Raw genomic sequence first — 13,916 nt, 5'->3', positions numbered from 1 at the left:
ACCAGTAAGGGAGATAACGCATCGTGTTTCACTCTGTATCTGCGACAAAGTTGTTTAAAAAACAAAAAAAACAAGATGTGTGGATCAAGAAGCATCAATTCTCTGTAAAAACTATCAGTAATTACAATTAGCTGTGTAATAAAACAAAGCTAACAAGTTGATTAACACTTATTGTGATGCTACAGCTAGCATCTTTAGCATCCAACATGCTAAAAGTTAAGTTAGCATGCTAAATGTGACCATTATCATCGTCTTAAAACTCAACTGAGCCAAGTTATTACATCACAGATCAGCCTTACTGCAGTGCAACACGTTTAAGCTCCTGTCTCTTTAAGGCCCAGGTGTGGTGAGCTCTGATTGGTCAGACGATTAGAGTCAGCCGCTCGTTCTTTGCTTGAGGTGTGCCAAACTAGCCGAAGGGTAGATTTTCCTGAAACAAGTTCCAAGGTGAGAAAAGACGATCTACAACACAGGTGAGGTGTTTCCGGGGAGTTAAGGAGCAGTTTGAAATGCCTGAAGTCAAACAAGCACCAGGAAAAGATCTGCGTTCCTAATATGTATGAAGAAAATATTCAGATTAGGTAAAACAAGAAAAAATAACATCATGATAAAGGCTGGGCTAAAAAAAAACTAAAAAACACCTCAAATTGATTTATAAAATCCTTAACCGAGCATTTTATAATATACTATTAGACCAAAAATCCATTTATTATCCATTATTTGTACATTTATTTTAGTTAAAACCTACTAAAACCTTCTGAATTGGGCCGTAATTCTAACAGATTAAGTCATGATCTCAACAGGAGACGATATGCAGCAGATGTCGTCAGCTCTCTGGAAAACCTGATGATTTCTAAAACCGTGTTTTTAAAGCTGATTAAACCGACATCAGCACAGTTTAATCGATCTATTTCAAACAGATTCACTGGAATCATCACAAATGTCATTTTCATCACAGGTAATTATCACTTTTTTCTTCATCCGCTCTAACGAAGGCTCACGTGTAACGTGCGTTTGACTCATTTCGCTTCAGATATGGCGTCCAGCTGTGGCGATCGCCGCTTCCAGCTGCTCGCTCAGCCTGCGTTCAACTGTCCAACAAGAAAAAAACACCGTTTATCTCAAAGCCTCTCAGCCAGAGAACAAGCGCAGGGTGACATGCTTTCAGCAAAACTGCAAAATTAGTCTGTGAATTCATCCAAAGTGATGATATTTTACGTTAGATCACGTTTTTAACTGGAAGCCAAGCTGAACAAGAGAATTATTCGAGTTTAACTTAATAAACATCTGTCTCACAGTGCAGCTACACATTAAAAAAATACTTTCATTGTGAATATAGAGGTTTTGTTGAGGGTGTTTTATGGAAATCTAGTGCAAGATGAACAGGTGTTCCACTTCTCTCCTGTTGTGTCGGACACAGTGAAAAAAGACGAGAGTAAACTACCATGTGATGAGAAGAGTCCAGAGAAACAGAGATGATGATCCACCAAGAAAACACGTTGCTTAAACAAAACAAAAAAAATCTTTGTCCTTTGCTTAAACACACCAGTCGGAGCTGTAACTCTCCAACGAAGAAGACGCCCTGAGATCAAACACCTGCCAGAAACGTTCTGAGAGCCAAGCTCCGCTGACACCTCTGACACGGTTCTCAGCGGGGTGTGTTTTCCGTTTGATCAGCTGCAGCTCAAACCTACGAGTCAGAGAACGCATGGCGTGTTTACTTAGAAGAGGAAGAGCAAACAGGATGCAAAAAAGGCTGTTAGGGAGCCAGTGAGCCGGTGAATGAATGAAAAACAGATGACGAAACTGTGACTTATTCTAAAGTCCGCTTTAAAAAGAGCGCCATGGATCCACCTGACATAAAGAAACTATAAGGTCTCTGACTTGTTCATCACACGCTCCGATATTTAAAGCTATCACTCATGAGTTAAAGGAAACGAAACGGGATAAATGTGAGAGAAACAGCAGGCAGGCGTGCAGGAAAGCAGGAGGGAGAGCATCAAAGAGGCGATGGGGTCAGGATGCTGGCAGGGAAGGCAAAACCATGAAAATGTTATCAATTACGACAAGAAAGATGTGCAAAACAACTGCACACATGACTGGAGAGGAAAGGTTTAACTAGACAACACAAAGGAGAATTGAATTAGAATCAATTTATGTTTTTTAATATGTGTATAAAGTATTTAAATAAGTTTAAGAAGCCTAACTGGTTAAATAATGCGCCTAACTTTATGAATAGTTTAAACTATTCAGCTTTTAAACAGCTAAATAAAAAGTATTTGTGCTAATAATGTTATCATTTTCATTCATTAGTTCCATCTGAACAGAACTTATGGGAGGAGCACTCCTGAGTTCAGTTCTTCTTAACTCATAAAAAGTGTCCGAATGTACGGAAGTCGAGTCTGAATTAAATTATGAAATGATTCTAGAGCCATTTGGGAGGATTTGTCAGGACTGTGAGGCTGAATGGATGTTGGAGATGGAGGAGGAAACAAAAGCAGCAGCAGTGAAGCATCTCGGCATGATGGGAGTCTCACTGAGGGGGTCACGGCTTGGTCCTATCTGATTGGAGGAGGAGGGTCAGGGTGCAGCAAGCTGGGACTATGAAGCTCAAGACGTCCAGAGTTTGGGGGGGGGGGGGGGACTCTGAGGCGTCCCTTACGCCCTACCTGGGGAGGCAGCGTCCCCATCCAGCAGGTTGTCGTCCTCTGTGGTGTGGAAGTCCATGATGACGCCGGCTCCATCCAACAGTTCCTCGTCGCTGCTGGCGCTGGCGATGCTGTTGTAGCTGTTCCTGCAGTAGCCTCTATGGTACAGCTGCTCCGACTCCATTTAGCAACGCGCCGTTACCCTGAACGATAAGGAGGGAGGGAGGAGGGGGGGTGAAGACACACAGACCGTGTTGTGAGGAGGCGAGATCACAGTGCCTACAAGGTGAAGGTAGTCTACAACGCACACACAGGCAGGACGGGCTGTTAACGTGCGAATTAAGAGCAAAGACGGACACATGCACACATTTACAGTCCAGAAAACTGAGCAGACAAACAAGAAAATGACCAAAGAAAAAAAGCTGAAAATGTAATGAAAAAGCTACATTCATTCATGTCAAGTTCCCCCAAAAATCTTAGAAACGATATCTTACAGGTTAAAGGTACTTTGTACCAACCGAAAAAGGCAAGTTTACACTTTTTAACATTGTTGTTGTGATGCTACAGCTAGCATCTTTAGCATCCAACATGCTAAAAGTTAAGTTAGCATGCTAAACGTGACCATTATCACCGTCTTAAAACTCAACTGAGCCAAGTTATTACATCACAGATCAGCCTTACTGCAGTGCAACACGTTTAAGCTCCTGTCTCTTTAAGGCCCAGGTGTGGTGAGCTCTGATTGGTCAGACGATTAGAGTCAGCTGCTCGCTTTTTGCTTGAGGTGTGCCAAACGAGTTCCAAACAAGAAAATGACCCCAAAAAAAGCTAAAAATATAATGAAAAAGCAACATTCATTCATGTCAAGTTCCCCCAAAAATCTTAGAAACGATATCTTCTTTATCCCTAAAGGGAAATTACGTTTTCACTCCATCATAAAATAAACAAATTAGATCCTTTTCAAGGCGAGAATGACCTCCTATCATTCTATGTTGCAGCGAAGCTGAGGAAGCCTCTGCCTGAACACACTCTGATACGCTGTCTGCAGGAGATGAAGCGGCTCCACATCTGACCCCATAAATTAAGCTTTAAATTTAAGCTTTTTCACGTGTGCAGGTTTAATCCTCATACCTGATTTAAAACACAACTTCATTTCTGAAAGGGGACATTTTTGTTCCCTTTTAAAACAACTTAAAAACATGACATGTTAATATTTTTTCTGCTTTTTTTTCCCATAGATCTTTTCTTCCACTTGTGGAAGAAAAAAAGTGGAAAAAAATATTAACATATGGTATTTTGGGGATCATTTTAGAAGGGGACAAAAATGGCCCTTTTCAGAAATTAAGGAGTTTTTTTTTGTTGTTTGTTTGTTTTTTATAAATCAGGCATAACAAAAAAATTTAAAATCCCTAAAAATCAATGTTGTTGCTAATCATTGACATATCCCAGACCATAATTATCCCTACTCAATAATTCCACTTTGCATTCCATATTTTGAAAATACTGGCACCTAAAGGCTTAAAATTTGGGCTAAAAAAGTTCAAATTGGCATCTAAAGGGTTAATGTTTTTTTAAATAATTGAAAACTTGGTAGTTATGACCAGAACTGAAGTGGAATAAAAGATTTATGAAAAAAAGTGTTTTTAGGTCATTTTAAAAGGGGACAAAAATGTCCCTTTTCAGAAATTAAGGAGTTTTTTTTCTACACAATGAAAAATTGCATTGTATATGATGTGTGTTTGAAATTGAAAAAAAAAAAAAAAAACGGGTCTTTGTGGGTAAATTCTGCCTCCAGACGCCAGAGTTTCGTTAGATAACAAAGCTGGAATTAATACCACATGCCTGAATAGCTTTTGGCGACATCAGAATGAGCTTTACCGGCTTTTTAAGCTTCGACTCCTCACTTTAAAAAGAGACATTTCTGTTTTCTGCAAAGCAGACTAATGTGTTAACAGACAAAAGGGATTGAAACGACTCGTGGCCATGCCATCTACATCAAAAAGGATAATAATAAAGACACTCCTGCTGAACCGGGAAGAGTTCACCCCCCTGTGGACGCGCTACAAACTACATCCCGGTGCACAAATGAGTCAGACTGTGAGAGATGCGACCTGAAACATCCGGCCCACAACCAGAATTAAAGATACCCTGAACATATTAATAGGTACATCAGCCTCAAGACAGCATGAGTCACAACTCAATGGTGGAAAAGTGAGAGGGGGAGTTTTAATCCCAGCTCCATATCCCTCCAGTGTCCCTGTGAAAGGAGACCCGGACCCAACGTTTCTTATCTGTCGACAGGTTCATCCAAAGAGCGTCTAAGAGTTCTCACTGTGGACTCATTCAGAGAAAAAGGGGAAGTGGGAAGTAAACTTGTGCTTTAGCAGCAAAATGACCTTTTTTTTCTCACAGATGATGAGAAAACAAACATTTTCTGTGTGTGTGTGTGTGCGTGCACGGTTCCTGTGTGCACGTGCCCGTCAGTGACTGCAGTACGGGTGGAAGTGAAACACCCCCAGTCAGCTCTGATCTGCTGCAGAAGCTGCTTATTTCCTTATTTCCTGAGTTTCAGAGCAAAGTTTTCTTTATTCAACTCTTTTTTTAAGGTAAAACAGGAAAATAAAAATAAAAAGAGTTGGGAAATATTCGCTATATTTGCAGGAAACTTGTTCTCTTGGGGAAACATGGGATATCTTTCCACTGCTTTAGAGCGTCACACCTCTTTACTCCATCCAGCCACTATTGGAATGTCTCTATGACAACAAATGGGATGTAGTTGAAGGTTTTAAAAGGGACAGTTCGCCACTTTTGACATGAAGCTGTATGACATCCCATACTAGCAACATCATTTATGAACATTGACTTATGACGAGGTGTCGTGTGTCCCGCCTTCTTTTGTCTCTCCATCTGCTTCCTCGGGGCTCGGTTTTGGGGGAAACATTCGGGCTGCAGCGATACACTAATCTCACGATACGATACACGATATTCAGCCAACGATTCGATACATTTACATCATTTTTTGGGGGGAAAAAAGGGACGGTGTGATTTGACATGAATCGTCGCTGATTGGACTGGTGGTCCAACCTTTGAACCGGAAGGAAAACACCGCCAGACAAACAGAAACAAACGAACATGTCACAAACGTGAGAGCTTTATGCACTTTATACAACATTTTTATGAACTAATTTATCACTGTTTTGTATAATGTGACCCCCTGGCATTGCATTGTATTACCTTTATGTTCCGTGTTTTCTCTAATTGTAACGTCTGACTTTTCAATAAAGTTTGGTTTAAAAAAAAAAAGTAATAAAAAAATAAAAATAAATATATATATATAAGGGCTGTGACTCGATTAAAATTTTTAATCAAGTTAACTACAGGCTTTGAAATTAATTAATCGAAATTAATCGCATATACTTTATCCTTTAGAAAATTAACATTTTCAACAATGTTTCAACAAACACAGAACATATCCCTATTTGAAATCTGAATGTAGCATGCATGAAAACACAGTATATAGAATCTTGGATGTTAAGCTGCGTTGGGCCCCCGTTAGCTTCCGCGCTAGCTGCTACATGTTTAGCGTTGAGGTGATATTTGAGGCTTGATACGCTGCGGTGATACGCGAATTCCTTGTTGCATAATCTGCACACCACCACGCTCTTTTCGACGCTTCCATCCGTCTGTATTTAAAAAAAATAAAAAAATAATTATAGTGTGCGATTAAAATGCGTTATTTTTTTAAAGCGCTAATATGTGTGTAGTTAATTAATCGAAATTAGCGTGCTAAAGTCCCAGCCCTAATATATATATATATATATATATATATATCGCAGTATCGATAAAATTGCTCAGCCCTAGGAAACACGGGATATCTTTCCACTGCTTTAGAGCGTAACACCTCTTTACTCCATCCACCCACTATTGGAATGTCTCTATGACAACAAATGGGATGTAGTTGAAGGTTTTAAGTGTAAATGAAGAGAAAACAGAAGTTAACCCCCCCTTTAACCTTGGTTGTTGAACAGAGGAGCTTCTTAAGCCTAAAAGGGGGTTCTTTTGTTTTAAATGTGCTTTATAAATAAAGTTGAACTGGATTGGATGTGAACGTGCTTCGGTTGATAACTCCCCTGATAATTCCCTGATGTAGGGGAATAGTTGAGCTGCAGCTCCACCCATCTGTGCTCATAAACACCGGTTTTCTTCTTCAGGTGTTTCGTAGCAGGGTTCAGTTTCCCTGACCTTCACACTTTCATCTTTTCTTTTGGCCGATTCTGGTTTCCGACCTCTGAACGGCTGACTTGCCGATTCCCATTTTGGCCCTTTTAAGCTCTGCGGCGATGCACTGCAGCAACCGTGTGAACATCTTCCCCGAGCCTTTTTCATCTGTCATCACATCGATTCAAGGTGACCTCCGCCGAAGCCTTCGCCTCTCTGCTTAAAGCCAACGGATCCACGTGTGGCGCCACCGCCGAGCGCTACACGCCGTTGGCTTTTGGAAAGCCCGAACACTCGCTCAGCTCCATCAGATAAAAGTTAACTTGTGTCACTTGTGCGTCGGCTCAAACGTCACAAACCAGCGATCCATACTGGAGCAAACCACCAAATGAGTCCAAAGAGGAAAAGGAAACTTTCCCCGAGCCAACAATCACTCTTAGTCACCATGACTCAGGTCTTCTGTCTGAGCTTTATCAAATCAGCGTGGACAGAAAATTCGATTCAGTTTGTTCACCGAGCCAGCCCCGAGGCAGAGAGCCTCCTCTCTGTGAGCTCACCGTGTTGTTTCACCTCCAGTTAAATGAGAAATGATCAGGAACACCCTGCTGGAGCCGCCACCATCAGGAAAAATGGAGTTTATTAGGATTAAATTAGGATTACAGCCACTGTTACAGGAATATCCCGACAGTAGTTTGAGGAGTTTTCTCTTAAAATCTTTGGTATTAAAGCTAAAAACCTAACGTGGCATTTGATTAGGGGACTTAAATCATGACGCCAATGTTTCTAACACGACTCCGGTGATAGAAAATAAGCAAATGTTGGAACTAATTCTCCACTCAGGCGCCATTAAGGAACGGGAGACAATAAGACCAACATTTAAAGCTCAAATAGTGAAATTAAATGCTTTTCTGCTAGTTTGATACAGATTTTTATGCACCGCCAGCCCAAAGAAAGCTACAGACTAACGTTTTGTTGAAGTTTACGCGGCGTCACATCATTTCTGTGCACAGTTGCATTCATCTTACACTGAGATCTCCAGATTCTTAGCAGTGGTGTTTATATTCAGTGCTGCAGCCTCACAGAGGGTGGGACTGTGCACAATTAATGCACGACACACAGCAGCAGCAGATTACTTCATCGCTGCAAAATATGTGCAAATCCAATCAGAGCAGAAAGGCGGCGCGTCCAGGAAGAGGACGGACGCATGTCCTGCTGTAAGCGGCTGCAGCCGCCGCGCTGCGGTGGCGAGTTAAACTGTGTTCACCGAGTAAAGGCGTGTGGCGCTGACGCTGGCGTTTACATCCAGTGAAAGTCAGAGCTGTTTAAATACAGACGTTTTTAGACAGATGGATGTGGACATGTGCTGAAACAAGCCTCCCACAGAGCTCAAACGAGGCTCTTACCTGTATGCCAAGTCGAATCCAGGTGGGATATTTAACTGGAAATGATGAAAACCATCAAATAATTGCAAAAACAGAAGGCCAACACCAAAATACTTGAGTTTTTTCCTTAGATTGAAAAGGAGGCACACATTTTAAGGAAAATAAGCATTCAGCGGCAGTAACTAATTCATGTGTGTGCTCTCTAAATGCTGACTGACTCCGATGGTCAAGGCCGTGTCAGAGGACAGTATGAAACCGGTTCTTTTATCACTTCTTCAGCCTTTTCCTCACTGCAAAGCCTCGGTGAAGTTGAAGAGTCTCCATCACGAAAGGTCTCAGATCAGATCAACTCTCCCGTTGTGGCTCATAATGATTGGTGACATTACTACAACTCGCTCTCTGCCTTTTGCAACTGAAACCAAGTTGGAGCGTGTTGATAATTAAGAAGCTACCGTCCAGCGAGTCAGATTTCAGTTGAGGGTGTGGGTGCGTTTGGGTGGAGGCGGCGAGTGTCTAACAGCCGATAACAGCGACACAATCAGCAGCAAAAAGAGCCAAACGGTGCTGATTTTTACACAACTAGTGGAGCAGCGAGAGGCCTCATCTTCCTCCTGCTGGTCACCATGGAGGTGTTGCCCAGGCGACTGTTGCCGAGATGTGACTCAGCATTTTTGACGATGGATGGATCGTTTTGTGGCATTTAGGCATCATAATCCTCCGAGTAAGAAAAATGTACAATCCCAAAGACATTTAACTTGAAATGGGACAAAAAAATAGGTTGAAATAGGTACTAAAGGGCAGAAATATCAACCAGAGCCCAAACTGTAGCAGTTGGGGTGGTCTTTTCTAGCTGAAAACCAAGCCCAACGTGCTCGTTCCCGTCGCAGAAACTCCTCAGGACAGATTCGGGGCAACAGAAAGACCAAGAGGCTTTAACCCAGCCTCCAAATTCCCAAGATTTCCAAAACAGTCGAGCACCTGCAAGGTGGGCCGAAGCCAGCCTGATCATCCGAGGCCCAACGCTCCTCCAGGTCACTGGACCCAGACCACCCACAGCCTGCACTCAAGAGCCAGAAAGGGGTCCTCAATCCATACCCCCGACCAGGGCTGATCAGTCCACTGGTTGGTGTTAATGCGCCTCCAAGCCAAGAAAACCCAAAAGGAAAAAAAGATACGACAACTTCAGAAGACAGAAACTGAGCAGAGACGTAGGAGAGAGCCAAAAGAGCCACGAAAGCAAAGGCGAGACTGAGCCTGAACTCACTTTAAGCTCTCAGAGGGTCCAACCAAGTCCGTGATGTGGAGGTGGTTTGGATTCAGGGAAAACGATGAACAGATTAACACAAATTAACACAACGTACAAACTCTGTCGTCGGTTTGGTGAACGCCAAAACGGGAAAAACACACCTGGAAAGGCATCAGAAAGCGTGAAAACGTGGGTCGATTTACCTTCATAGGAGAGGAAACGTTTTAGTTTTAACATGGCGTCACTTAACTATCCGTCTAAAGTTTAATTACATTTGGTTAAAGTTGTGCTCATTATCAGAATACGTTTGAAATTTACAAGATTAACAAACTATGTTTAGATTGATCGGCTGCTGTTTGGGGGTAAAGGTCACCGCATAGTGACAGGTTACAGAAGGAGAACCACTGAAAACACAATAAAAGATGCATTAAACTAACATAAAAATGGGTTATAGTGATTAATCTACTAGTACTTCCTGATATTAGCGCTCAGATATAATAATAACTTCGTATTTTGACCAGTGAACCAATACAACACCATAAAATGTAATAATAGGACGGTTTACCAATCGATCAATGAAAACAAAATCAAGTAAATATTAGAAAAGGCTCTCTGATAAAAAGTACTTTTTAAGAATAGATTTTAAAGAAGACCGACTCTGCTTTGATCGCTGATGTTCTGGCCTTAAACTGGGTCACTGGATCAAGTAAAAATCCTCTGCCAGAGGATCTCAGTCCATGTTTTACTAAAATGTCAGATAAATAAGAAGGTAAAAGGCCACAAAAGGCTTTAAAGTCAAAAGTTACAGCTTAGAATCACTTCTAAAACATACTGTGTCAGTGTTGACTATGTATCCACCCAATATATACATATATATATATATATATATACATATATATATATATGTATATATATATATATATATATACATATATATATATATATATATATATATAAAAATAAGAAAAGTTACCTTTTTTTTAGGCAGAGAACAATGTTTTGCATTTAAAACTTTATTAACTTCAGTTCATAATATATTAAAAGGTTTAATAAAGCTGCAAACATTAATATTTCCTCAGCTGTTCACTCTATATTCAACATCTGGCTCCATTTTCACAAATTAAAGGGAAAATTGAGACGTTTTGACCGCTGATGAGGTCAAATGTGTGAATGGCCCGTAACTGTCAATCAAATTAAATCATGTTTCAATCAAGTTTCCTCTTCTATTTCATCCAACTTTACATGATATCTGCAACTGTTGAAACACTTAAAGGACATTCATAACAATCTGTATAATCCAGTTCACAGAAGTGAGTGAATAAATACGATGGTTTCCCTATAATTCATTATTCAGTAAGAGCTCTGACTTTAAATAATAACATGGCATGCTGGGAAATGAAAGCCAAGACAATGATTCATCAAAAGTCTTCAATCAAGAAATAATGATTTGTGTCATCCGACCTTCTACATCCAGAAAAATAGCAATATATGTTCAATATTTTTGATTTGACATAATGAGCCACATGAGACACGAGAGGAGGGAGAATCAATGAGAAGAGACTGAAAGGAATTCAGCAGGAAAAACAGGCGGTCAGGAGCGCCGATTCACCCTGATTCTGTTAGCTAACCATAGATTTCATTTATGCACCAGTGAAAAGAGCTGGAAAACTTTAACTTCTGGTTTATGGTTAACATTTGAGGCGGCTTTTAACGTCAAGAACACTGAGCAAACAAGACTGCATGTAAAGTACTAAATAAAGATGTGCACAGTTTGAACAGCAGACGGTTTAATCAGGGCTAAATATACGGGTAAAAGCTAAATTAAACAGTTTAATATCAACGTGTCTCATCCAGAGACTCTATGTGACAAACCAGCTCATACTACGCAGGTCAAATCCATCAGTAAAAATACATTTGATGTTTTATGATTTGAGGTAAAAAACTAAAAAATCTGAAGATGTGCTTATTAAACCACCTCAAATGTGAGAATTTACTGCTTTCCTGGGTTTTATATCGCTGTAAACTGAACTTACAAAAAGCATTTTAAGCTATTTTTCAACACTCTACACTCAAACAACTATGTAGGAAATATGGATTAATCTTTATACTGTAAAATATACTTGAGATTTCATTAGAAGTGATGTAGTTATGTCAAAGGAATGCATGATGAGGGAAAGTCTGGACTTCTAAGTTAGTATTTCAGACATATTTGGACTGGAAATAACAACTTTCTTCATTTCTGATGGAAAAAGTTCACAAGGTGATCGAGATAATGACTTAAGATGGTGAAAAGGGCCCATTAAATGTCCACAATACCTAAATATTCTGCTTATTGGGAAAGAAAACAGTTTTGAGAAGCGGTAACCAGTTCATTTTTTGCATTTTTGTCTTAATAAATAAATAAGAATACGTTTTTTTTTAACTAGTTGCTACTATTTCAGTGTAAAACCTACTAACAATGTAGTCATTTATTGAAAAATAAATCCAGGAAACATACATACATCTGTCAGAAAAGCGACATGCACAGCAGCACAAAAAGATTATGTGATTAAAATGGTTTAAATGTTTCTGTTAGTTTCATCCAGCTGCTTTCAGACTTATGAATGAAGAGGATTGTCTCAAACAAATGAATTTAACTGTGACACTCGTCATTATCAAACTACTAAAAAAAATCAATTTCTTTGTAATTAGAGAAGCTTTTAAATCAGATTTGCACTTTTCTAATGATTTCTTCCCAATGATCGGCACCTCACTGTGTACATTTCTTGGTAGTGTAATCGGTTATGTCACAAAATACAGATGTTTTCATGTAATTTAACTTTTAAGAACCTTAAAAACACGCGTTTCTGACCTTTGATATGAACATTTCCAGGCCTCAAGCATGTCCTCGGGTTGAGATACCGCAGTTCACAACTTTGGTTTCCAGAACCAAGCACCACAATTTTTACTTTACGGTCACTTGTCACTTTTGTGGGCTTTCGATTACATCTTTTTGGCCTCTTCAGCATGACAACAAACTCATGTGTATGGCTGTACATGTACAGGGACCACATAGGAGTTTTTATTATTTGTTTTTAAGACAGTGGTGTTACATCCCACAACTATAGGGGGAACTAATGAGCAAAACTATCCGTCAAATTCTCACAAATTACTTTAAATAACTAATTCAAAGTAATTTGTCCCAACCCTGAATACCACTTTGTTGTGTAGCCCAACTTTAGCTCAACTCTTGTTGGCTTGTTGCACTGCTTCAACAGTGTTTTCCACCACATGAGTTGTGATAAATTAAGTTAATGTGAATTTAAAATGACAGTACGAGCTGTAGGCTGTTGTTTCCCGGTGCTAATGTTGGAAAAACAACCGTGTCAAAGGCAGCAAGGCAGTGAAATTCAGCAGAGAGTCCTTCCTTAGCCGAGATGTAACGGTTGTAACGACCGTTACACCTGTATTAGCCATGGAAACATCCAGAAAAGGGGCATAGCAACAGGGGGGATGTCTGCATGCACAAGTACACACAGCAGTTTCCGCTTGCAGCTATCTACCAGGGGCATCAAATTATCTACGAAATGAATTCAGACTTGCACACAAGCTGGTGAATTTCCACCCAGTTCACACCAAACTGCTCGGTGGGTCGACACCAAGCTAGCAGAGTCAAGTTAGCCTCCGCAGCTAGTTAGCTAACTGCTAGCACCTGTTTGGCAGCAAGGTGGTTGAGTAATCCACCAGAGTTCAACAACATTTGATAGCGAGAGGAGGATGGATGGATGGATGGATGGGTGGATGGCCTCGGGAGGTGAAACACATCCAGCACACAGATAGCGAAGCTTTACAGCAGCAGCAGCAACAAAAAATAAAATAAATAAGGGGGAAACGTACCTTCCCGATGCCTCGATTCCAGCTTGAGCACAACAGTTCATCCTTTTTCTCCTGAGTTGAAGCTGGGTTTTTTTTTGCTTCCTCACACGAAGGGATTTGACATTCTCCTCATGATGATGGTGTTTTCTTCCTTCAGTCCCATTCCCGTGTCAGTGACGTGCACTTCCTGTTTCGCAGCCCATCATCCGAGCAGCGGCGGCGGCTGCTCCCACCCACAGTGTCCGTGAGAGAGAAGCGGGGCTGGGGGACCGTCTGATCAATTATTCATCCGCATACTCTGCAACCAAAAGGGAAACAAATGGTCCTGGAGCAGTTGTTAGATTAATCAGTTCGGAATGGATGGACCCAAGACTTCGTTTTTAATAATTAACCAATCACACAGGACACTGGTTGAAGCTTTTGCACAAAAAATGTGATGGAGGCAGCTATCTTTCGAAAACATGAGTCAATATAACTAAAAAAACAAAGAAAAAGGGATAGTTGTTCAACTAACTCAAGAGATGGCTTTAAAAAAAACAAATCCACACATAAACAAAGTGTTTTTTAATT

The 13,916-nt window shown here is 40.5% G+C and overlaps 1 protein-coding gene across 5 annotated transcripts in view; it reads right to left on the bottom strand.

Moving 5' to 3' along the window:
- clcn3 (chloride channel 3) overlaps window positions 1-13,591 on the bottom strand; it is a 46,875-nt gene extending 33,284 nt beyond the window's left edge. For 2 of the 5 annotated variants that reach the window (XM_075451348.1, XM_075451350.1), the window contains exons 1-2: window positions 13,368-13,591; window positions 2,670-2,851 (exon numbers count right to left, since the gene is read on the bottom strand). In XM_075451348.1, coding sequence (XP_075307463.1) covers window positions 2,670-2,832 — 163 coding nt within the window. In that variant the 5' untranslated portion in view covers window positions 2,833-2,851; window positions 13,368-13,591. The remainder of the gene's footprint in view (window positions 1-2,669; window positions 2,852-13,367) is intronic. The other 3 variants (XM_075451354.1, XM_075451353.1, XM_075451352.1) reach the window with 2 other exon arrangements.
- Between the last annotated feature and the right edge of the window lie 325 nt (window positions 13,592-13,916).

The sequence above is a fragment of the Odontesthes bonariensis genome, chromosome 19 (genome assembly GCF_027942865.1).
Source record: "Odontesthes bonariensis isolate fOdoBon6 chromosome 19, fOdoBon6.hap1, whole genome shotgun sequence".
Taxonomy (NCBI): domain Eukaryota; kingdom Metazoa; phylum Chordata; class Actinopteri; order Atheriniformes; family Atherinopsidae; genus Odontesthes; species Odontesthes bonariensis.
The sequence above is the reverse complement of the archived record's forward strand: the minus strand, read 5'-3'. Positions and strand labels throughout refer to the sequence as shown.